Source organism: Lonchura striata, chromosome 4A (genome assembly GCF_050655825.1).
Source record: "Lonchura striata isolate lonStrDom1 chromosome 4A, ASM5065582v1, whole genome shotgun sequence".
Lineage (NCBI taxonomy): Eukaryota > Metazoa > Chordata > Aves > Passeriformes > Estrildidae > Lonchura > Lonchura striata.
In genome coordinates this window covers 18,564,935-18,588,551 of record NC_140742.1, presented here as the reverse complement: position 1 = coordinate 18,588,551, position 23,617 = coordinate 18,564,935, and the positions used below count along the sequence as shown (strand labels likewise).

The following is a 23,617-nucleotide window of genomic DNA, read 5'->3' as shown; positions in this document are numbered from 1 at the left end:
ATGCCAGAGCAGGGGCATGCCTGACAGGAGGCTGAGCCTGTGGCTGAGGTGCCCTGCTCCCAGGCTGGAGCAGCCTGTCCTGGAAGGACTCTGTGGCAGAGTGCCCCACACTGCAGCAGTCTGAGGGGGCTGTTGCCCATGGGATGGACTTCTCACATCAGAGAAGTTCAGAGAACTGTCTCCCATGGGGAGGACCCCACAGTGCAGCAGGGGAAATACTGCTGTCCCTGAGCACCAGGAAAAACAGGGGTGACAAACTGACCATAACCCCCATTCCCATCTCTCTATGAACTGATAATAAGCCCCATTCCTGTGTCTCTATGAACTGACCATGACACCCGTTCCCATCTCCCTATGAACTGACCATAACCCTGATTCCCATCTCCCTTGGAACTGACCATAACCCCAATTCCCATTTCCTTAGGAACTGACTGTAACCCCAATTCCCATTTCCCTACGAACTGACCATAACCCCTGTTCCTGTATCTCTATGAACTGACCATAACCCCTGTTCCTGTATCTCTATGAACTGACCATAACCCCCATTCACATCTCTCTATGAACTGACCATAACCCCCATTCCCCTTCCCCTATGAACTGACCATAACCCCAATTCCCCTTCCCCTATGAACTGACCATAACCCCAATTCCTGTCTCCCTATGAACTGACCATAACCCCCGTTCCTGTGTCTCTATGAGCTGACCATAACCTCCATCTCCCTGTGAGCTGACCATAGCCCCATTCCCGTCTCCCTGCGCTGCTGGGGTACGAGGGACGGGTAGGGGAAGGTGTTTCTAAGGGCTGATTTTACTTCCCATTACCCCGCTGTGCTTCAGTTATCAATAAACTCCGTTCCCATCTCCGCCTTAAGCCCTTTGCCCGTGACGACACTCGACGCGAGATCCCTTCCGGTCCGTGTCTCAAGCCGCGAATTCTGCGCTAAGTGTCGTGCGTTCGGCCGCGGAGGGGAGCGGCTGTCCCCGGGGCGCCGGGCACACCGTGCGGCTCTGCCGGGCCGGGCAGCGCTGCGGGCAGCGCTCGGCTCGGCTCGGCTCGGCTCGGCTCGGCTCGGCTCGGCTCGGCTCGGCTCGGCTCCTTCCGGGGCGGCTCCCGGCGGGCGCTGCCGGGGCCCGGCGTGCGGAGCGGCGGGGCCATGCGCCGGTGAGCGGGGCAGGAGCGGGGCGGCCCGGCCCCGCTGCGGCGGTGCGGGAGCGCCTGCGGTGGAGGATCTGGGGTCTGGCTGCTCCGCGCAGCACGGACCCCGGAAAGGGAAAAGCGCTGCTGGAATTCACCGTTTCTCCTCGGCGTCGCGGTTTCACTTTCCTCCCTGTCTCATTTGGAGCTGGCAGTGTCTGCTGTGGAAAATGCGTGTTTTATGATTGGCTTTTCGCAAATTAATGTTATATGTATAATGTTAGAAAGTTATGGTGTATTAATTCTCTTAAGGACTCTGTTAAATATAGTTTTAGGTTACAACATAATGTTGAAATAGAAATCTGTGATGTAGGATTTTTTTACTAGCTCAAGCAAGACATGAGGTAATCAAAAAGCTCTTCACACAGAGGTGACAGTGACTTGGGGCCCATGAAGAGCCACTGCCTCCTTATCAGAAAAGGCGGTCTTCCACCTTCTCTCCATCTTTATGGAACCACCGGGATTAAGGGGAAGAAGTTGACAAAAACCAGAAAAGTTCTTAATTTGCAAGGAATTTATGCATCATGTAGGATATATATGAATATGCAACAGGCTATTGCATTTAAGGTTATTCCTTTGTTCACAAAGTATGCTTTTTGTGACTTAAGTGTCCAAGAGCATCCATAATTCTTTCTTTATATTGTTTTGTTATGGTCCTAACTCTAAACTTTATTACTCTAATTGTGTTACTATTTTTATAACCATTTTATTATTATTAAACTTTTAAAATTTTAAAAACCAAATAATGGGTGTTTTTCACACTGGCTAGATGCTGATGCAAGACGATTTTGGTCAATAAAAATTATGGCGTGTGATTTTAAAGTAAACAAACAACCCCCACACCAATATAAAAACACCCAGAGGCTCCTTGGGGTACTTTTATGTTCTCCAAGGAATCCCAAATTTGTTGACTTTTCTAGTAATGTTAAAGGGAGCTGTGGTCAAGTAGTTTTGGTTCCTTGTTTTTTTAAAATCCCATAAAACCAGCGCAAGAGGTGGAGGAGCTGTAGCAAGGATGTGTTTTGAGCAGTGTTTCCTCTATTGCCTGACTGCCCATGCCTGTGCTGTGGTTGTGTGCCCCAGGGTGAACAGCAGCCTGTCCAGTGATGAGCTTCTCCTGGAAGACTTGGAGACAGAAGGAGAGAGGCAGCTGAAGAGCCTCCTTCACCAGCAGCTTGACACCACTGTCTCCATCGAGCAGTAAGTGTGGTCTGGCCCAGGTGTGGTCTGAGCAGCCCCTTGCTGTCCCCAGTTCCTCAGTGCTGAGCTGTCTGTGCTGGCGTGTTCCTTTGGCTCACAGGTGCAAGTCAAAACGGAGATGCTTTGCTCCTGCAGCTTTTTACAAACCTTTCGGAGAAGAGGCTGCGGGGGCTTTGACCCTGCCACAGTTCCAGGCCCTGCAGGAGAGTGACAGAGAAACCTCGTCTCTCCGGGAGCTGGGGCTCTCCGACTCGGAGATCCTGCTCTGGAAGAACCGGGACTCGGCAAGGAAGGTGGGCATGCTCTGCTCTCACCTGAGCGTGGTCAGGTTCCTCTAACCCCGTGGCTCTCTGGTAGAAAATTCCAGTCCTTTGTAAGCCTTTGGTAAAGAATGGCCTCTCCTTGTATCCCTTGCCTTTAGCCCAGCACTATCCTACATTTCTTCTGGCCTCTTTTCTTTGGTGGAATGGTCAATGTTAAAAGATATGGTGGAGACAGGAGTGGGTCCTTTGGAACACAGCAGGATGTGAGGGTATTCCTGCCTTTGCCTTGATCTCAAATAAATCATTTCACCTCTTTATACCTGTGTATGAAGGATTTAAAGGCCAGAAGAGAAGGAGAAAATATTTCAAAGCATCTCAAATCCTCCTTTGAGTATCCTGATAAATCCCTGGATCCCATTGCTGATTTGGGATGGCTGTTTGTAGGGGGTGTTCTCCTTAGGGGCTTGCATGTCCTTCAGGGGCTCTGGGACAGCCACATGAAAATAGTGCAGAGCTGTCAGACCACTGTGTGGTCTGTGCCACCACCACTGTGTGGTGGCAGTGCCTTGGTGCCTCCTTGGATGCTCTTCCAGCAGGTTTCTCCCCTTCCCCCACTTTCACCCTTTTTTTTCACATTCCAGAGTCAAGAGGCTTTTGTGGTTGTCTGTATCAGGTGCATTGGAGTGTCCTGCTCTTAATCTGCCAAACTAGAAAATGCAAAACAGGAGTTGGGCTGATCCTTGGCTTCCTTTTGTCTCCTGTTCCTGAGTGATAGCTGTGTGCAGGAGAGTTGTCTGTGGAGAGTTGTCTGTGGTCATCAGTGCTTTGCCTCTTTTCAGCTGAAATCATTCCTTGCTTTGGTATTTAAATGGAAATCCAACCGTGGTGTGGCCTGATTAAAGCTTGGTGCAGAGAGGAGTGGTGTTAATTTAAGAATGAAAATCAATGTCGTCAGTACTAGCTGTTATATTTAGTATGAAATGTATTCTGGGATGTTCAGGAATAATTACTTGTATGGAAAACACTACTCTGACAGAAAATAAGGCTGACATCAGGGTATGTCTTCTACAGAAGAAGACATATTTATAACAGAAGAGAAGAATATAAGAGAAAAATATTTAGGGAGAAAGCCTAAGTCAGTCAAAGCCTATGCAGCTTTGGAGGTGGAGGCCCTGAGTGAAAGATTCCATCATGAGTGATGAATAATGTCAGCTGAAACAGAGAGAACTTCAGATTGCCTGGGGAGCTCTTGGCAAAGTACTGAGTGCGGATTTCTGTTATTTTCAGCTGCTAAGTGGCAGCTTTTTTGAAAACAAAGTACAACAAATGATTTCCGGGAATTGCTTTTCCGTATAAACAGCCTTTTGTGCCTCAGGGAAGCTGTGAAATGGTGAATGGAAGAAGCTGTGCAGATGTGGGGCAGAGGTACCATGGGAAACTCTGTTAGGCTGTGCTCAGTGCAGGGAGAAAGCCTTGTTTCTTGCCTGAGGCAGAAGGATCTGCCACAGGAATTCTCAAACTCAATTTGAGAACAGAAAATCCACCCACAGCCCCATCAAAGTGTGTTCTGTGTCCTGATGGAGGTGGATGGGGGAGCAGAAGTGCCCTTTCAGCAGCTGGGCTGTGTCTGTGTGCTTTGGCAGCATGAAGTGTTGGTGCAGGGAGGTTTGTGTACCCAGGGATGCTCCTTGCTCACAGCTGAGCTGCGGGGGCTGTGCTGCAGCTCCTCTGTGGTTTCTGGAAGCTGGCTCAGTGATGCTGGTTGGGGTTTAGTCCTCAGTATAAACCTCCCCTCGGGTGCCAAACAGCAGCTAGTTTGTTCAGCAAACAAGGTTTTCAGGGTCACAGACTAAGAGCTTGGTGGAAACTTGAGCTCAGGGATGCTGTAGGTGTGGGGAAGGAATTGCCAGAGGATGGCTGTGCAGTCACTGAAGGTGGCTGTGGAAAATGGCTGGAATCAGAGGCAGCAGGGACAGAGGAGACAGGCCGGGGAGAGGGAAGCAGCACAGACAGGTCATGAGAAAGGAGCTGTTTCTCCACTGTCCTCAAGAACTGAGCTTGCTGGTGGTTGCATTTGTCCCACCCTTGCAGTAACAGGTGCCTGGGGATGGTTCCTAATTGCAGCCAGGGCGGGGCTGGGGCTGTGTGCGACCAGGGACCTCATAAAATGGGAAAGCTGGACAGGACAGAATGCACATCCAACCAACATGATCAATGCAATGTTCTCCCTTTATTCCAGAGAATATGGCAGTTTTTATACACTTCTATATAGTTTACAGTTTACAAAGGCACTCTGGCACGCTAACATTGTTTACCTTTGCCTTAAGGTGGTCAGGCTTTTCACACTGCAGCTCTACTCTAATTCACACTCGGATAGCTCATTACTTTGTAGTTACCTTGACATAATTTCTAACTGCACCACAACTGAATTCTCAGTGCATCAAAGGCTCCTAGGGCCCACCAAGGCTTATCAGGGCCTGTCTGAGGGGTGGCCCAGTTCCCACTCCAAACATAAGTCATGCCCTCTCTCTCAGAAATCCTGTAACAGCTGTGCCTTTGCCTCTGGCCCTGCCGTGGCTGAGCCAAGCCGTGCTTGTTTTGCAGGGCCCTGGGCTGGGGGCCGCCCCGGAGGCCACGCAGGAGCGGCTGGATGCCATCCAGGAGAAGCTGGAGGAGCGGCGGCGCATCCTGGCGCTGCCGCAGAGGTTTGCGGGCAGCAAGCAGCTGAGCCGGCGCGAGATGGAGATCGAGAGGGCCCTCTTCCAGGGAACGGACCGCCACTCCTTCCTCAGGGCGCTCTACCACCAAGGTCCTGCCCAGGGCTCTTCCCGCCATGGCTGCAGCACACAGAGCCAGCCCGCGGCGGGGCCCAGCACGTTTCTGCCTCTGTCCCTGAGGATGTGGTTCTGCTTTGGTGCTGTGTGGGAGGAGATATTTTCCTCTCTTATGGGAGCAGACAGAGATTTGCCTCTCTGAAGGGTTTATAGAGGCTTTTAAAGTCTGTTTCTGGAGAGTGTGGATCTCCTTGAGGTGTTGCATGTAGTGCAGGGCAGCTCGGGGTGTGGGAGAGGAGCTGGGGTGAAGCTTTGGTAGAGCCTCGAGGCCTGAGTTACACAAAATGCCTGTGTGGGGCTGGAGAGTGTTCCTTCTCTGCAGGGGGTGAAGGAAGCAAAGGTACAGAGCAGGTAAGAGGAGGAATGACTTGTTAAAGCTTCATCCTCAAAGGGGTCCAGTTGGAGGTTGGGAGATGCTGCTCTCATGTTTGTCCTCATTTCCATTAAAAAGAATTAAAAGAGATCATTGATCAGTCCATGTCATGGACCTTCTTTAAACTCAGGAGCTTAATCTGATGTTCTTGAAAGCCAAATGTTCCTATTCCATGTAGTGGTACAGGAAGGCAGCGTGGCCCATCCTTGCTGCATGTGCAGGAGGGGGAAGGTGTGTTGAAGGAGTCACTGGAAAGTGCTGAAATGTGGCTGCAGATAATGTGAGGGCATCTCTGAGAAGAGCTCTGATGTAGCACAGGTGGAACTGCTGCTCTCTGCAGGTTCATCCTGAGCTGGGGACCCAGCACTTGCTAGGGCTGCTCTTGTTTTAAAAAACCCTCAGAGCCTCGGGTGAAACAGGGTTTCTCTGTTCTGTGTCTCCTTGCAGTCTGTGTGTTTTCCAGGTTATTTGTGGTAGTTACCATGTATGTCTCTTATTAATTAGATGACACTCAGAAGAGTGGAACAGATGAAAAGGACCCCATGGTTCATCTGGAGAGTGTTTACCAAGAGCTGCTGAGCAAGAAGTGCCCTGAAAAAGTCCAGTCTGCTACAAGTGACCCCTGCTTGTCCTCGACCCCACAGGGGGCTATAAGTGGGGAGTCACCACTTCCAGACCAGGAGGAGCAAGCAGAACAGGCAGCAAGTCCCAGTGTTTCTGCAACAGAGCCCCACCAGTCCCCTCCAAGGCCTGTGGTTATCAAAGAGCCAGTCGAGTTTGTCCCTGAAGAGGAGATCCTCAAGAATCGCCTCTCAGAGGAGGAACTCCGGAAAATACCCAGGTTCTCATCCTACCATCCAGGGGAGCCCAGCAAGGTAAGCTGAGGTGAATCAGGATTTATCCTTGCTCAGCAGGATGCCCTGAAGCTGTGTCAGTAGGCAAAGGCTTTTCTTTGCTGTTGCCTTGAAGTTGCTGGGCTGATCCTCCAGGCCAAGTGGGAGAGCAGCCTCCACTCTAGGGGGAATAAGGGTCCCTGGGCTCTGATGGGAAATCACCAGCCTGGCAAAGAGTTGTACTTGTGAGCCCAGCCCAGCCCTCCCTGACTCTAGCAGGTCACCTGTCAAGATGTGCTCTGTCTGTTTGGGCCTGGCTGAGGCCTGCTGTCACCTTACTCAAACTGTTCTGTCTGGTAGCTGGAGATTATTGTGTTTTATAAATAAATGGAATGAACTGAATAAGCTGAACTGTTTTATAATAAACTTGAAACTGTCAGTGCTTGATGCAGGCAGGCAGGGTGATGCCTTGAGCTCGAAGCTGCCATTCTCTGTACACCCACCTGTCCTCTAAATGCCATCATTAGCACATGGGTATGAGGGTTGAGCTAATTCACACCTCGAGCTGTACAGATTTAGGACAAGGCTGAAAGGTGTCATTGCATGGCAAAGGCTGGCTGACACTCTGTGTCTGTTACAGGTGCTGTATTTGAAGAACCTGGGCCCCCGAGTGACGGTGAAGGACCTGGTGTCCTTGTTTGCTCGCTTCCAGGAGGAGGACAGCCCCCTGATCCAGTTCCGCCTCCTGAGCGGCCGCATGAGGGGTCAGGCCTTCATCACCTTCCCTGGTGAGTTGCTGCCCCGTGCTTCTCAGTCCTTCCCTGACTCCAAAGGTGTCACATCCTCCTGCAGGGCACTGTGCTGCTGCCAAGCCTGCTTTCCAAGGAGAAGCAGGGGAATTCACTCCCTTCTCTTCCTGTTGTGCCATGGTCCGTTCCCTGGGTTGGAAGGGGATTTACCAGAGCAGAAGCGATGTGGTCTGCCATGTGCAATGTTCATTCAGCAGGCAGCCTTGATTTATTAAAAAAAAACAAATGGATATTGATCTAGTACCAATATCTAACTGTGACAGACAAAAACTCTCTAACAGTTTAAAGTTAGAAAGTGTGTGTTTATTTGACGCTGGGCATGTGCGGGATAGCTCCCAAATACACACTGCGCCTTCCAGGTGATTACAGAGTCCTTTTATCCATACAAGTATTGAATACACAAAATACAAATACATATTTATAATTTTGGTACATCCCATTCTTCGCTTCGTGTGCTAATCATTTCAAAAGCTATTAAGTATGTGGAGTTTGTTCCTTGAAATGGGTCAGTGGTCCCTTTCATGGGGAGGGGTTTTAAAATGAGGAAGTCAATGAAGTCTTCCTTGTTCTGACTTTTCTACCTTTTCAATGCAAATATGACAAATGAACTCTTGGTAGCATTCCCATTCTTTGTTTTCAATTGGTTTCAGAACAGAGGAGGCCCACAATTGTCTTATGTTTCTAAAAGCTGTTTGTCGGTTTCTGTAGTCTTCATTATAAACCCAGCTAACTAAACAGTGTGCTGACAAGCAATCAATTATTAGTTAACTACTAACTTTTAACTTCATCAAGGCCTACTCATTTATTATAATTAACTCTAGTAAGGCTATCTCTAACTAAAATCTTAGTGCTTCTAAAATCTCTAAATTCCTTAAAATTTACATTTCAGCCTGGCTGCACTAGAGCAGGCTGAGTGGCCACCAGATGGGAACACCCATGGGTGACCAGGTGCTGGGTGTCCTGTGCCCACTGTGCCTCTCGTTGCAGACGTGGGGTCGGCCCAGAGCGCCCTGCAGCTGCTGAACGGGTACAAGCTGCAGGGGAAGCCCCTGGTCATCGCCTTTGGGAAAAGCAGGAAGCATTTGCCAGAGGCTGACTCTGCCAGCCCCAGCTCCTCTGCGGCAGAGAACGCTCCTGCCACGTGAGGGATGGAGAACCAGCAGCCTTGTGGAGTTCATCGAGCTGTGGGAAAGCTGTGCTGGAACCTGGGACAATGCAGGACTGTTGGGAGCAACGTGCAGGTCCAGCAATCTGAGTGGGGAGAGCTGGGGACTGGGCTCTTCTTGAGAGCTGGGCAGTGCCTGAACACTGTTGTGGTAAGGAGGGAGGGAAGAGGCCAAGTAAATAAATGCACTTATTGTGGATTTAGTTATTTCCTTAGTTTGTGCTTATTGATGTTTATAGTCCTCAAGGCATCTAGAGCCAAGTGTGCTGCATTCTGCTGCTCCAGGACTGTCCACACTTCAGTCCTGGTAGCCTCCCAGCCCAGCTGGTGCCCCTGGAGACAGAGACTGCCCTGAGCCCTCCACAGCAGTGTTTGTGTATCTCAGCAGACTACAGGCAGAGCTAAAGCACAGAGACCACATTTCCTCCACAAACTTCAGGCAGCTTCTCCTGTCCAAAACAACATGACCTTTGGAACGAACAACACATTTTATTGCAAGAAGAGATACAAAGCCAGGTCACCATTTCAGACCTCAAAGACCTCTACAGTATGTGGAGGTGTTAAATCATTCCTTGAACATGGGAGTGTCTCAATCAAAGGTGATCCGAAAGCTGCGCTCCTGCTCCTTGCGGCGACTCTCACAAACCTTGGTCACCTCTTCCACCTTTCTCTGCAGCACAGCTGTGGCAGAAACAAGGGATTAAATGTCACAGTCACCCAGAACACAACCCTGTGGAGTTTTGCTTGCAGGACAAAGATAAACATTCAAGTGGGGCATTTTTGGTAAAACACTGCAGTTGTCAGGAGTAACTTCCCAGCAGAGGCCTCTCATCAGGCACAGCAGCAGAATTCAAGCAGATGTAGGAAGGGACAATGCCACTGAAGGGTGAGGAGGAAGATTCCTCAGGCATCCTCAGGAATTCAGGGATGAACACTCACACACAGCTCCTGCTTCCCACTCACACTGCCAAAAGGCTGCAGGACAAATCTCACCTGAATTCTGGTCAATCCACTGCAGGGAATCCATGTGTGCATTCAGAATTTTACAGATCTGCTGAAGCTGAGCAGAGAGAGAAGGTGCAAGTCAGTTGTGAGACGGCATAAACACCAGGAGGAGTCAAAGGCAAAGTTATGCCTTTCCCAAGAGAGCAGCCACTTAAGCCAGGGAAGTGTGTGCAGCAACACTGCTACTTGGCTATTCCATAGCAGCAAGAAAACCGAACAGTTTAGATAACATGCCTGTGACTTTGGCTTATTTTAATCTAGACCTAGGAACTAGCAGAATATTCATAACCTTAGGCTTGAGGTGTCAAAATTCAAAATGAATGTGGATAAACTCAGTCTGCAATACTGAAAGGAAATTTTTACAGAAAAAAGCTTCTCAGCAAAGCCATAAGGAGCATCACGATAATATAAATAATAAAAATAGAAGCTTGCACTTACTGGGTCACTCGTGTCTGCTGGGCCCCTTGATGTGTTCAGGTGCTCTGTGATGTCCTTCAGATCTTGTGCCATGCGCTTCAGCTGAGCATCGATGTTTTCAGCCAGTTTGTAGCTGCAGAGCACACAGGAACCAAGATCAGAATGGTCAAAGCCAACTTGGAGGGCCTGCTCACAGTCACACCAGCTGTGGGCCATCAGCATCAGCTGCCACAGCTGCAGCCCAGGCTGGCAGAGACTGGGAACAGCACCCAGGGAGGCTCCAGCACCCACATGAGGGGACTCCCAAGCTCTGTCTCCCTTGAGCTACACATGGAGACAGACCAGCAAGAGAGTGGAGGACTCTGAGTAAAATCTAAAGTTGCCGTGCATAAACCAGGAATAAATATCTGACGGCAGGCACTGGTTGTTAATCCTGACACCCATCCCAGCTCCACTCCTGCTGAGGGCTGTGGGCACAGGCCAGTGCTCGGCCCCCATCCCCACAGGTTTGTGCCTCACGTTCTCTCCCGTTCCTCATCTGCGTGCTGCAGGTAGATGGTTCCACTCTGCTCCTTCACAGACTCCTCCAGAGGGGACAGCAAGTCCTCCAGCTCCTTCTGCTGGGACAGAATGAAGTCCAGTTCCTGATCCAGTCTGCAAAGAAAAGAGCCAAATGCTTCCCGTTCATGCTGCAGACTCTGCAGAGCTGTCATACAGCCAGGCAGGCCCATGCAGAGAAGAAATAAAATCGTTTCAAGTGCTCCAGGTCTCCTACCTCTTCTGGTCAACCTTCACCTTCTCCACTTCTCTGTGTAAAGAAGTAATCTGCAAACAGAAGACATTCCATGGCACCTTAAAAACCAAGAAGGCAGCTCTCCAAAGAAGGGAGGTGTGAGGGAGAGAGCACAGCATGCAAGTTCTACTGCAAACAAGGGATGGCCACATAAAGATTTACAGAGCCAAGATGGAATAAGGGAGGTTCAGCTTGGAATGATCCCCCCTAAGAGAACTCGGTATCACAGAGCAAAGGCACAGAACAGATCTCCAACTCCAAGGCCTAAGGGCCAGAAGTGACACACAGAGAGGCTGTGAAAAGCACCCAGCTGGAGCTCACATCTATTTCACAAGCAGCAAGTCCCACTGAATGGCTTGCTGCACCTGTAGCAGAGAGCTCTGAGGAGGCAGGCAGGCAGAGTGAGGCTCCACTGGAGGTCAGCTCACCTTCTCCCCGTTCTCTATCAGCATGCGGTCCCAGGCGTTGACTTGTGTGGCTTGATGGAGGAAGTGCTTCTCTTGGTCCTCCAGCTCCAGGCTCCACTTGTTGATCAAACTCTCCAGCTGGGCATAAGTCATCACTGGGGGGGCACTGAGGGGAAGCACAGGACACGAGGTCAGGAAAGAGAAACACCACAGCACTCCCTGATTTCCCCTTCCTCCTGCCGACCCCAGCCTGAGCACTGCAGCTGCTCCTGGCCCAGGCAGGGAATGCTCAGTGGTCACAAAAGCCCACCTGGGCGTGGTGCTTGTGGTTATGGCAGCTGTGGAGGTCACAGCTCCAACGGCACCAGTGGTGGTCAATGGCTTCAGATTCAAAGGAAAGCCAGAAGCAGAAGTAGTCCCTGCAGGAAGAGATTCAAGTCAAGAAGCAGAAGGGGACACACCTGGTACCTCCCAAGCACAGAAAGCTCCAGGGTGCACTGCCCATGGCTCTAGGAGCTGCAGTACATCCCTCTGAAGGCAACAACTGCAAATGCTCCATCTGTCAGGGAGGGAATGAACACATCCCGGTCCACAGCCCTGTCAATGTCCTCATGCTTTACTGCAGAACCAATAACTGCCAGCACACCCAGCTCCTCCCCTGCACCTTTGCAGTGAGTGAGAGAATTCTGTGTTTTCACAAAGAGAGGGAAAAGGATCCGAGGAGGACAGACTGTGCTCTTTTCAGTTACTTGAGGGCTTTACAAATCACAACTGCTCTGCTGCTACCCTGACATGGCTCTTTACACCCCTACAGAGCACTGAATTCAGTCTCCCCTCGCTTCAGTGCCTTTCAGCATCTTGTTCCTACCAGTGGCAGTGCTTGTTGTGGCAGCTGTGGTTGCAGGAACTTTTAATCCAAAGCCAAGTGTCCCCAGACTGGCTGTCCCAGTGGAACCAGTGGAAGTGGCACCCACTGTGAAGAGAAGACACCATTAACAGGTTGCATAAGCCGTGGAATGCAGGGCCCCTTGGGAAAGCTGTGCCCAGCCTGCTGGCCCTCTGCCTGCAGCAGCAGCAGCCCCAGGGAGCAGCAGCCACGCTGCTCCTCTACTGCCCCAGGGACAAACCTGCCTGGAGAGACTCACGTGAGAGGCCCGAGGTGCTGGAGGAGGCTGGGGCTGAGGAAGTTGCCACAGATGCAAACAAGGAGGGCCCCGTGGAGCCCAGCACTGAGGTGGTGCTGGTGGTGGAGGCCGTGCTGGCAGCTGTGGATGTGACTGCAGGGACAAACAGCTCCATGTGAACAAGCAGAGCACACTGAGCTTCCAGCCCTTGCACAACAACCCTGCAGGGAGGGGGACACAAACTGCCCAGCCACACCAGCTCCTGGCCATGGCAGCATTTTCACCTCCTTTTCCTCTTATTCTCCCTCCCTGCCTTTCACAATGTACCCCTTGAAGATTGTGCCTCCCTCCCACTGTGCTCCCAAACAAGCACAGAACAGAATCTGGCATGTGGGACACAATCAGAACCACAGGACACGCTCTCCAAAGGCTCCAGGAGCTGACACTTATCACCGCTGCCAGGGCAAACCCACAGAAACACATGCTTGGGGCCCCTTTCCACACTCAGTATATTTGTCTGATTCCCACAGACAACTATTACCAGGAGGACAGCAGACTCCCCAGAGCCTCAAGGAATCGTTGTCTAGAACAGCTTCCTACCTCCAAGCTTGGTTCCAAAGGACAGGATGGGTGCCTGGCTGGTGCTTGTGGTCGTTGTTGCTGTGGTTGTACTGGTGGCTGCTGTTGAAGGCAGTGCAAAGGTCAGACCTGGAACCAGGAGCAAAAGGAAAAGATGCACTTTCCTCCTGCAGGCCAAAGAGCACTTGCTGCCCAGTACTGCAGACCCTGGACAGGCCTGTCACAAACACCTCTGGCTCCAGCCCCTCTCACTCCACTGTGCCTCAGCACAAGCCAGAGGCTGCAGAGCCTTGCCCCAGTTGTACCTGCAGACATGCCCATGCCACAGGCTGCCAGCCTCCAGCTGCGCCCAAGGCTGTGTCACAGTCCGTGCGACAGCCCAGATAGCCACAATACAGAGTGCCACCAGGCAATTCCAGAAGGCCTCAACCCACACACAGCAGCACCAGAACACCTCAGAAGGCTGCAAGTGTCAGCCCCTCTTGTTCTTCAGCCCAGCTTCCATACCCTCCTGTTCATGCACTGCCCTGTGTGCCCCCTGCTCCCTTTGGGGGTTGCTCAGTGCCTCTGGGCACTCCGTGGCTCAGTGCTGTCAGTGCTGCTCCCCTGCTTTTCACAGCTGGAGCCACGGGGGTGAGGCTGGGCCCCATCCCAGTGCCCACAAACCGTGTGCCTGTGTCCCAGCTGCACACAGCACAGCCTCCAGCAGCTCACCCACCTGTGGGCTGCCCCCCGAGGCTGAAGGGCGCTGCTGCCGGGCTGGCAGCTGCCAGGGTGGCCGTGCTGGTGCTGGCAGCAGCCGCAGGGGCCGTGCCAAAGCTCAGCCCTGCGGACGTCGCCTGTGGAGCCGCGGTGCCGATGCTGAACCCGGCCGTCCCCGCCTGAGTCGTGGTGCCACTGGAGAAGGTGAAGCCTCCTGTTGTCCCAGACGGAGCCGTGCTGCTGCTGCTGCTGCCTCCTGAGCCAAAGGCAAAGCCAGACGGGGCTGCTGCCTGACTCGATGGCGTGCTGGTTGCCACAGGGGCAGCAAAAGAGAAGCCCCCCGTGATCCCAGGAGCTGGAGTGGTGGTGCTGGCTCCAAAGTTCACTTTTGGTGTGTTTGCCCTGGGGAAGAAAAGGAAAGAAAGGAAACCACTCTGCTTGAGACACACATCCACTCAAGTTCACAGCCGGCTTTCTCCCTGACCTTTTGCTGACAGCAGAAAACTCCTTTCAAAGGGCTGCAAAAACACCTGGGCAGGCTTGTGTCCCAGTTCTGACAACAGACTCCATCCAGCTGCTGTCACCTGCCATACCCCCTTAGGGCTCTTTCTAGTGACCCTGCCTTCATTACCTGCACCCAGCCAGGTACCACAGGACATTTTACGGCAGCACACGTGAAGCTGCTCCATCTTCTCTCAGCTCACCTCTTTCCACTCCCTCTACCCAAGGCTGGTTTTTGCTGCTCGTCCCCATTTGAGCTCCCTTCCCACAGCTCCCATCTGGCAAGCTTTGACAGCAGCGGTTCTGCAGAGCCGCTGCAGAACCCGCAGCCTTTCCTGAGCGACAGATCCCTCCCAGCGTGCCGAGAACACGTTCAGAGCACTCCGGATCGGGGCAGAAGGAATACGACGTTTCCTCCTCGGCACAGAGCTCGAGCGTTTCTGTGCCGCGTGTGCAGCCCCGTTCCGGGCGGACAAGCGGAGCTTCTCCTCCCCACGCGTGCGAGGGCCGCCCTGGGCAGCGGGGCCGGGGAGCGCCGGGGCTCGCCGAGCAGCGCCCGGCGGGCGGTCGGTGCCGGGCCCGGGAGCGGCGGGCACCGGGCCGGGCCCGGCTCGCTCGGGGCGGAGCGCCCGCCGAGCCTCGGCCGGCCCGCCGGGACCGCGCTCCCTCCGCCCGGCCCTCCCCGGCCCGGCGCTCACCCCAGCGGGAAGGCGGCGGCCGCCGGGGCCGCGGGGGCCGCGCCGGCCGAGCCGAAGCTGAAGCCCGCGGGCTGCGCGGCCGTGCCCGGCCGGCTGAAGGAGAAGAGCCCGGCGGGCTGGCCGCCGCCCGCCGCCGGCGCGGCGCTGCCGAAGCTGAAGCCGGTGGAGGCGGGCGCGGAGAAGGAGAAGCCGGCGGCGGCCGCGGTGGCGGCGGCGCGGGGCGCGCCCAGGCCGAAGGCGCCGCCGGGCGCGGCCGCCCCGAAGCTGAACTGGCTCATGGCGCGGCGGCGGCGGCGGCGCGGGCCGGGCCCGGAGCGCCGCGATGGCGTCACCGGCCCCGCCCGGGCCCGCCCGCGCCTTCCCGCCCTCCGCGCCCATTGGCCGGCGCGGCCGCCACTCGCGGTACGGCGGCTCCCATTGGCTGCCGGGCCGCGAGGGGCGGGGCGAGCCGGCGTTGCTGTGGGGACGGGGGACGCGGCTGCGGGACCGGGTGCGGGACGGGGACAGAGGGAGGGACAGGGACAGAGGGGGGGGACAGGGACAGAGGGAGGGACAGGGACAGAGGGGGGGGACAGGGACAGAGGGGGGGGACAGGGACAGAGGGAGGGACAGGGGACAGCGGGAGGGACAGGGACACCGGGAGGGACAGGGACAGAGGGGGGGACAGGGACAGAGGGAGGGACAGGGACAGAGGGGGGGGACAGGGACAGAGGGAGGGACAGGGGACAGCGGGAGGGACAGGGACACCGGGAGGGACAGGGACAGAGGGGGGGACAGGGACAGAGGGAGGGACAGGGACAGAGGGGGGGACAGGGACAGCGGGAGGGACAGGGACAGAGGGGGGGACAGGGACAGAGGGGGGGACAGGGACAGCGGGAGGGACAGGGACACCGGGAGGGACAGGGACAGAGGGGGGGACAGGGACAGAGGGAGGGACAGGGACAGAGGGGGGGACAGGGACAGAGGGAGGGACAGGGACAGCGGGAGGGACAGGGACAGAGGGGGGGACAGGGACAGAGGGAGGGACAGGGACAGAGGGAGGGACAGGGGACACCGGGCTAGGACTGGGGACACTGGGCTGGGATAGGGACAGCGGGAGGGACAGGGGAGACCAGGCGGGACTGGGGACACCGGGCAGGCCTGGGAATGCCAGGCTGGGCTCTGGGACAGGTGACACAGGGCGGGGATTGGGGACAGAGGGTCAGGGTGCAGGCCGGGGGACACCGGGCCGGGGTGCGGGACAGGAACTCATACCTGCCAACACAGGTCTCATCCAAACAGGCCATATGAAATAAGGAACTTTTTCAGTGCCTGCTTTCTTTGATCACTGCCTCACCCCTTTTTTCCAGTTTAGTATAACAGCCTTTCATTCCAGAGGAATCTATCCATTTAAACTAGATAATTTCTAGAGAACTGAGTGGGTTTCAGTTAAATGTGCTGATTGGCTTACATTCCAATGGCAAAACTTCTGATAGGAAAATGAATTTATTGTTGAGAACTTTTGACCTTTTGCAGAACAAGGAGCTTTACTTCCTCACCAAAAATTTCCAGTCAAATGCTAAGCAAAAAGAGCTGCTAGAGTTTGGACAATTATCTGGATATTACTGAAGGAAAATTATTTTCTCTGATCAACAAATTCCAGGGTGCAACCAGTTCATATGGCTCAATGGCTGTTAGCTGTTGAAGTTCAGCATTCCATAAAGCCAGATAAGATAGCTTTATCATTAAGTAGAAAGGAAACCAGCTGGCTCTGAGGGCCAAGAAGTAAGTTTTTATAACCTAGAAACCAGGTAATAAAGGCACTTTTCAACAGAGAAGGAAGCAATGTCAAAGTTAGCAGCATTGTCTAAAGATAAAGACCTACAAATGTGTTGGAAAATTCAGTGCAAACACATGTGCAGTACTTGTGGCTGCTGGAAAAATGATAGTTACATTTCTCTTTTAAACCCCTACATGCCGGAATTTTACCTTGTGCTTCAGGACACCAACACAAATGATGCCTAGAGAGAAGTTCTCCTAACACTGTTTCCTTGTAAGTCCTGCCTGTGCTGGTGCCTTCCCTTGGAATCAGCTGTTCCCAGTGGGCTGTGCTGCACACAAGGGTTAAGCTGCGTTTCTCTGTGCACTCCTCTGGGATTACCCCACCTTCTCAGGTGCCCTTGGGTCAGAGATACCAGGCTCTGAAGGTAGAATCAGTGCTGAGGACTGTTCTGCACTGCGGTTGGAGCAATCAACAAGGTCAAGTTGACCTGCATTCCATATCAAAATCGCTCCTGTGGAGAAAAAAAAAGACAGGTTATTGTCACAGGGACTCAGAGGGGAACAGAAGGCCCAGTGTATGACATTGGAAGCAAGGACAGGTTACACAGAAAAATAAGAGAGATGCTGTTCAACATTTCAGGGAGAAAATTCATGTGGCCAGATCTTGATTAATGTTAAAGTTTGTCAGCACTGTGAAAGACAGCAAAAAGGACTTGTTAAAACATGTTACCAGCAAAAGGAGGATCACAGATCACATTGCTTCACACTTGACAAGGTGAGACACCTCCTAAACAGGGACATGGAGAAAGCAGAGGTGTTTAATGCCTTCTTCACCTCTGTCATTAACATCAGGGATGGGCCCTGGGACACCCGGAGCTCCGTGTTGTGGGACTGTGCTTAGGGCAGGATAAACTCCCCACCAAAACTGAACGGGTTTGAGGCTTGCTGCTCCAGCTGGATGCACACAGATCTATGGGGCTCAGTGGGGTTCATCCCAGGGTACTGAAAATGCTGGGCCTGTCATCACAGGATCTCTCTCCATTATTTCTCAAGTCTTGGGAGACTGGAGAGGCACACGGGAAGCTGGCCAAAGTTGCCGTTTTCAAGAGGAGCAAGAAAGAAGACCCTGGTAATTACAGTCCTGTCAGTCTCACTTCAGTGCCTGGTGAAAGTGGGTTATGTTTCTGGGTACTATTGAAAAACACTTGAGAGACAACAGAGTCCTTTGTCTTTCAGCAAGGAGCAGGTTTCTGGCTGAGAAAATTTATCTGGATAAATCTCTCATTCTTTTTAAGTTCTGGGATGGGGGGAGGGTGAGAGCGGAGTTTATTTATAGATGTTTGCGTGTTTGTGTTCCCACCTGCTCTCCTTCCCACTCAGGAGCCCTTGCTGCCGTGTCCTGGCAGGAGGTGACCTGTTCCCACACGGTGGCACTGCTGGCCTGGCTGTGTCCCGCTCGTGTCCCCTCTGCCTGCCCAGGGACGGGTCCTGACAACAGCCCAGTGGGCTTGGCAGCTCAGAATCCCGGGATCGCGGCCCTCTGCAGCTGGCTGGTGAATCACAGAGCGATCTGGGTCACCTTCTGCTCCTCCTTGCAGGATTTTGGGGAATGGGAAAGGCGCTGGGTTACACCAGCACTGAAAACGTCGTGGGGCGAGAACAGTCCTGCTCATCCCGCGCTGGCTCAGGGCACCCATGGGGCCAAACACCTCCTGTTGCTCCTCTTTTCCCTGTTCAGCTCCCCCCTCACTGCTGCCATGCTGAACCTCTTTTTCCAAACAAACTCCATCGACACCTTTGCCCTCAAAGCCTCTTCATCTCTCCTAACACCCTGTAACTCCTCCACACTCTTTTTTCCTCCTATGCTTTTCTTTGTGCCCACACTCCTTTCCTCTTTGCCCAGTGCTGCATTTGTGTCCTGGGCCAGAACACAGACCTGCAGTGGGGTGGCCTTTCCTTTCCCAAAGTCAGGCTTTGGATTGTTTCATGAATGGCTCTGTCAGCTGCAAGGTCTGGTTGTGTTTGTGGACAAGCAGCTGTGGTCCTGCAGGACCAGCATGGCTTTTCTGTGGCCATGCTGGACTCTCCTGTGGCTGACACCCTGCCTGGCTCGGGCTGAGCTCAATTTGGCTCCTTCCACGCCGTGATCAGCCCACGCAGCTGCTAAACTGGGTCCCTGCCTGTGTTTTCCTCCTGAGCGTGACTGTCTGTTTGTTAAATAATGTAGCAACACGAGGTTCCTTGAACTCAATTTATCTTCCTGGGTAGCCATGGGAACAGCCGCTGGGGTGGTGACGCTGGGCTCACCGTCAGATCTGCTGCGAGGCTCCGGGTGAGCCTGGCTGAGCCCTGCTCCGTCAGTCTTCCCTTGATGCAGTCCTGCCTGGCAGCTTCGCTTCTTTAGGCTTGTTTTCTTAGACTCTTCTTCAGCCAGCAGCATGGCTGTACTTTAAACCTGGGAAATGTTGAGGGTGATGGGGAGTTTGGGGGAAGATGAGGGTTTGGGAGCAGCGAGATGTGACAGAGGGGAGAGGTTGCACCCAAAAGATGCTGCAACTCCCTGTGCTGCCTGCAGTATATGTATTGTGGAAAGAAAATAAGGGCAACTGCAAGTAGTTTGATATTGTTCAAGCCTGTGCTGGTTTTCAGTGCAAAAGCATCTTGAGACCTGATTTCTTCCTTTATACCTAAAAATGACTGGCTCAATAAAGGTGCTGAGAAGAACCCACCCTTACAGTCACACATTCCCCGTCCCTCCTGCACTACATTCTCTCGCCCAGGTCGTGGAAATGGAGGAGAGGGTGTGTGGGTGGCCAGCCCAGCATCACTCCTTTGACTCTAACACTTCATTTTACCTGGAAAGGCATGAGGCCATGTGACAGAAACCAGTGCTTAGGTGATACCACCAAAGGTGTGCCTGTGCGTTGCCTGAGAGTCAGAGTTGAGCAACACAGTGATGTGGACAGAGATCTGTCGGAACCCTGGCCTGGTTCAGTGGCTCCATGTGCTGGAAAAGTCTCTCCTCCAACCCGAGCTTCCAAAGAAAGGCTCAGCAGTCTCTGTTGTTCGGTCTCAAGGCAGTTTATTGCAAGTTATCTAAAAGATTTTCTTCTGGGGCTGCTGTGGTTTGCTCACAGCTCAGGCAGAGGCACACACACACCCTGACATCCTCTCTGTCTCCAACTGCTTCTTCTCTCCCACCCAGGGCTGCTGCTGTCTGTTATATGGGACATTACGTGTTACATGGTTACAGTTTTTCCCAATGCCTATTACCTATATTAAATGGTAATTTTCTATCTTTTATATGTACATTATGTGTGACATGGTTACAGTTTTCCCCAATGCCTATTACCTATATTAAATTGTGCTTTTCTGCTCTAAACCAATCTGGGAGTGCCAACATCACCAAGAACATGGAGGTAAGGAAGGAGAAAGAGGACGAACAGGACCGGCCTACATTCCTCCATCTTAAAACCTCTGCCCCCATGTACAAAGTAAAAACCCCCCTGTACAGGTACCAAAACCCCCCTGTACAATACTAAAAAATTCTTCCCTCTACTTTGTAACTAATTCTACTATAATATCTAAACTTTTGTGATTGCTTGTTCCACCTTCAAGGTTGGTAAATCATTCCATGGCTCAAACTCAAAATCACAGCTGTTTCCAGCTGCCTGCCAGGGTCTCAAATGCTTCTGACCAGGGCCTGGAACCTCCACAAATGTCTGAGGGACATTTTGAGTTCCAACAGAGATCCCCCATCCTGCATGGTGAGGGTTGTGTCACATCATTTCCCCCAGGGCTGCAATTACACCTTACCACAGAAAGGGCTTTCTCTGTTGCTTTTGCAGGCAGAAAGGACATGTCTATACAGCTGTAGGACCTGTGTCTGTATCTACCATTCCTAATCTCCTGCTTGGTTGAATCCTGTTTTGTTACCAGGTCATCTGAGATTTCAGAGTTGTTTCTGTGACCTCTCTTGACATTTTCAGAATGTGCTGTTTAATGTCTCCAGGTCAGTGCTGGAGTAGGTGGGAACACTTGAGATCAAAGGTATCTCTCTTATCTCCCTCCATTCATGGTTTGAAAGTATCATTTCTTACCTTCATTCATTGTTTGGTGTTTTGCTTCTGACATCTCTCCAGCGGGTCCTCAAACCACAGGCCTACACCCTAATCATATTCAGTTTTCAATAGAGATGTTGAGGAGATTGAATCTGTACCAGGATATTGCAATGAGCCAAAGTTTTACTTTAGCAGTGTTTGGGATGTTTGCACCAGTTTTTATGGCTGCATGAAACGTATTTTCTGAAGTACAAACTAGCCAATGGTCTTGGGAGAATCCATGTTTCTGACCATTCTGGGAAGTTTTATCCCAAAAGCCAATCATCCTTTGAAACATCTTACCCTGGGTGGATGAAAAGACAGACCTTTATTTTCCTCTCCAAAGCTGCTTCTAAAGCAGGAAATGTCCACACCTCCTTCAGACTTGATCTCAATGTTCTTCACGGCACATATGCGTAATCTTAGCTGCTGCTGCTCCTCCTCTTTGCATCTTTTTTTATTCCCTCCTATTTAAGTAGCTCTGTGATCTGAACTTTATCCCTACCATACTTGACCTTATTTTTCAGAAGATTATTCACAGACATCCTCAGAGTTTTTCACGGCGTGTGTCGAGCCCTTGGGCTAAAACCTGTCTCCTGGTTTATTCCTGCCACCCAGGGGAAGGAGAACATGTGTGAGTGACAGTCATGGTTTAACCCCAGCCAGCAACTCAGCCCCACGCAGCCACTCACTCCCTCCCCGCCTCGGGATGGGGGAGAGAATTGGAAAAGTAGAAGTGAGAAAACCCGGGGGTTGAGATAAAGACAGTTTAATAACTAAAGCAAAAGTCGTGTATGCAAGCAAAGCTAAACAGGGAATTGATGCACTGCCTCCCTTGGCAGGCAGGAGTTCCAGGGAGGCAGGGCTCCATCTCTGTACCAGTGACCTGGGAGGACAAACTCAGGATGTCACCCCTTCCTCCTTCTCCCCAGCTGTGTGTGCCAAGGGTGATGCCACAAGGTGTGGGGTGCCCCTGGGGTCAGCTGGGATCAGCTGTCCTGCCTGTGTCCCCCCAGCTCCTCCCTGGTGAGGGTGAGGAGCAGGACAGGCCCTGGCTGTGTGCAGTCCCTGCTCAGGGATAACTCAGACATCCCTGGGGTATCAGCCCTGTTTCCAGCACAGAATCAAACCCAGCCCCACAGCAGCTGCTCTGAAGGAAATTCAGTCTACCCAGCCAAGGCCAGCATGGTGATGTACAGAAAACAGACATGCAGGAGTTAGTGAGAGGAATGGGCTCTGCTGAATGAGGAGGTGGTGAGCAAAGGCCAGCTTTGATGCAAGCATCCATCAGCAGAGATCCGTGAGCCTATGGAAGCGTTCAGCAGCCTGTGAACAGTTAGCAGGCTTCATATTCTCACCTCTCTGTGTCTGACATCAGCAGCAAGATAAAAATATATGCTCCTTACAGCAATACATGGGTCTTTTGGCATTTCTTGAGCTGATTTGTTTTCCCCAGTGTGAGGAAATAACACACAAAGTAGTTCTGTGATGGAGCGTTTCCTAAATGGATGTAGCTTGGCAAACTGCAGCTATTAGTTTTCCTTAGATAAGCTGGTATCAGAGCAGCTGGGTTTGAAACCTGGCACTTCCCTTCTGCATCTTTCAAAGCTTTCTCCAGGATGCCTGTGCCAGGAGTTGCTGCCAGAATAGTCTGGGGGCATTAAGTTGTGTAGTGGAGATAAACAGATATTGGAGGTGAGGAGGTCAGAAAGGCATCTTCAGAGATAAGGATGTTTGGCAAAGCCTTCTCCTCCCAGAGCTGCCAGTGCCCCCTGTGCCAGCACCATGCTGTGTCCCATGAAGTCCTGGGGCTGCAGCCAGCAGCCCTGGCAGGGCCTGGGGGCACCCAGCCTGTCCTGCCCTTGGTCCCAGCACTGCATGGGGGTGTGCAGGAGCAGGCAGTGGTGCAAGGAGCCAGGGAAGAGCAGTGGTGTACTTCCCCTCAGCTCACTCTGCTGAAGGCACTGTGGCTCTCTTCATCCCATCACTGAGCTGGGAGCTTTAATCCTGCATTTCCTGGGCAGCCTCAGTTTTGCAAAGGTCTTCCATGGGAAAGGGCAGCTACACTCAGGGACAGCTGAGGGTAAACTTATCTCCACACATAGGGCTGGATTGCCTTTACACTGCTTATTTCTCTTTATCCCCCGTGAGGATTTTACTCAGTACTGAAGTTGGGTGGATTAGCTGCATCTACCTGTGACCTGGGGGGTAAAACATACCAGTTTTCATCTGCAGAATCCCAAGGCAGAAATCAGCCCCTGGGCACCCTAGCACAGCAGGGATCTGGGACTCCCTGAGCTTTGGGAAGGAGGCCACAACCCACTGCAAGACCCTTGCTGGGCTGGCAGCTGCAGGGACACGTCTGCCCAGGCAGGAGGAAATTTTTTGTGTGCTAGCAGGGTCCTGGCAGCTCCCTGGGCTGGGCAATGGGGACTTTGTTCTGGGAGCCACTTCCAGGGGCTTTGCCTTGCAACAGGGAGATCCTTCCCCTTGCTGAGGATGTCCCTGGACCCGGAGCCTGCTCTCCTTGCCTTGAAACACGCAGCTAATTGGTTTTGTCCCTGATACCTCTCCCCTGCCACCTCCCCGGGCAGCACAGAGTTGGAGCGAGCCTTGCTCCAACCAGCCTGGGGTGAAACATCCTGCCAGTTCACAATCTGGAAACATTAAAATAAAAGGTGTTTGGGAAGGGCAGAAGGCTGAGGTGGAGGCTTTCAGTCGTGGGAGGACCCAGCCAGTGCTCAGTGCTCTGTAAGATGTGTGCCTGGCTTCTGTGGCAGCTGGGGAAGAACCAGAGACAAAGAGCAGTGCCCTCATTCCTGTAAAAGTGTACTGGAATAGTTCAAAGGGCACACCAG

General features: G+C 52.6%; 2 protein-coding genes across 3 annotated transcripts; one reads left to right on the top strand and one right to left on the bottom strand.

Moving 5' to 3' along the window:
* The first annotated feature begins 884 nt into the window (after positions 1–884).
* RBM41 (RNA binding motif protein 41) lies at positions 885–8,871 on the top strand. 2 transcript variants are annotated; one of them, XM_021534479.4, is made up of 7 exons: positions 885–1,162; positions 2,279–2,395; positions 2,496–2,688; positions 5,263–5,467; positions 6,370–6,740; positions 7,339–7,486; positions 8,495–8,871. In XM_021534479.4, exons 1-7 carry the CDS (start codon positions 1,155–1,157, stop codon positions 8,650–8,652), a joined length of 1,200 nt encoding a protein of 399 aa, XP_021390154.1. In that variant the 5' UTR covers positions 885–1,154; the 3' UTR covers positions 8,653–8,871. The 2 variants fall into 2 exon arrangements, with proteins under 2 accessions (XP_021390154.1, XP_021390153.1); XM_021534478.4 differs by lacking the exon at positions 885–1,162 and having other exon boundaries at positions 1,215–2,395.
* Positions 8,872–9,141: 270 nt separating this feature from the next.
* LOC110472631 (nuclear pore glycoprotein p62) lies at positions 9,142–15,193 on the bottom strand. Its single transcript, XM_077786591.2, has 12 exons — positions 14,899–15,193; positions 13,716–14,101; positions 13,019–13,126; positions 12,440–12,571; positions 12,163–12,267; positions 11,605–11,713; positions 11,316–11,460; positions 10,870–10,919; positions 10,614–10,748; positions 10,116–10,227; positions 9,666–9,732; positions 9,142–9,353 (listed from the first exon to the last, which is right to left on the bottom strand). The coding sequence occupies exons 1-12, from the start codon at positions 15,174–15,176 to the stop codon at positions 9,262–9,264; spliced, it is 1,719 nt and encodes a 572-aa protein (XP_077642717.2). The 5' UTR covers positions 15,177–15,193; the 3' UTR covers positions 9,142–9,261.
* Positions 15,194–23,617: the final 8,424 nt, after the last annotated feature.

What these genes read in the sequence shown, in the direction of transcription:
- RBM41 (XM_021534478.4), top strand. Translation starts at nt 2,211, where the DNA reads ATGTGTTTTGAGCAGTGTTTCCTCTATTGCCTGACTGCCCATGCCTGT. An exon ending in ACCACTGTCTCCATCGAGCA is followed by an intron (nt 2,396 to 2,495) that starts GTAAGTGTGGTC and finishes TTTGGCTCACAG; the next exon opens with GTGCAAGTCAAAACGGAGAT. An exon ending in ACCGGGACTCGGCAAGGAAG is followed by an intron (nt 2,689 to 5,262) that starts GTGGGCATGCTC and finishes CTTGTTTTGCAG; the next exon opens with GGCCCTGGGCTGGGGGCCGC.
- LOC110472631 (XM_077786591.2), bottom strand. Translation starts at nt 15,176, where the DNA reads ATGAGCCAGTTCAGCTTCGGGGCGGCCGCGCCCGGCGGCGCCTTCGGC. An exon ending in CAGCACCTCGGGCCTCTCAC is followed by an intron (nt 12,268 to 12,439) that starts GTGAGTCTCTCC and finishes TTCTCTTCACAG; the next exon opens with TGGGTGCCACTTCCACTGGT. An exon ending in CACAACAAGCACTGCCACTG is followed by an intron (nt 11,714 to 12,162) that starts GTAGGAACAAGA and finishes CTCTTCCTGCAG; the next exon opens with GGACTACTTCTGCTTCTGGC.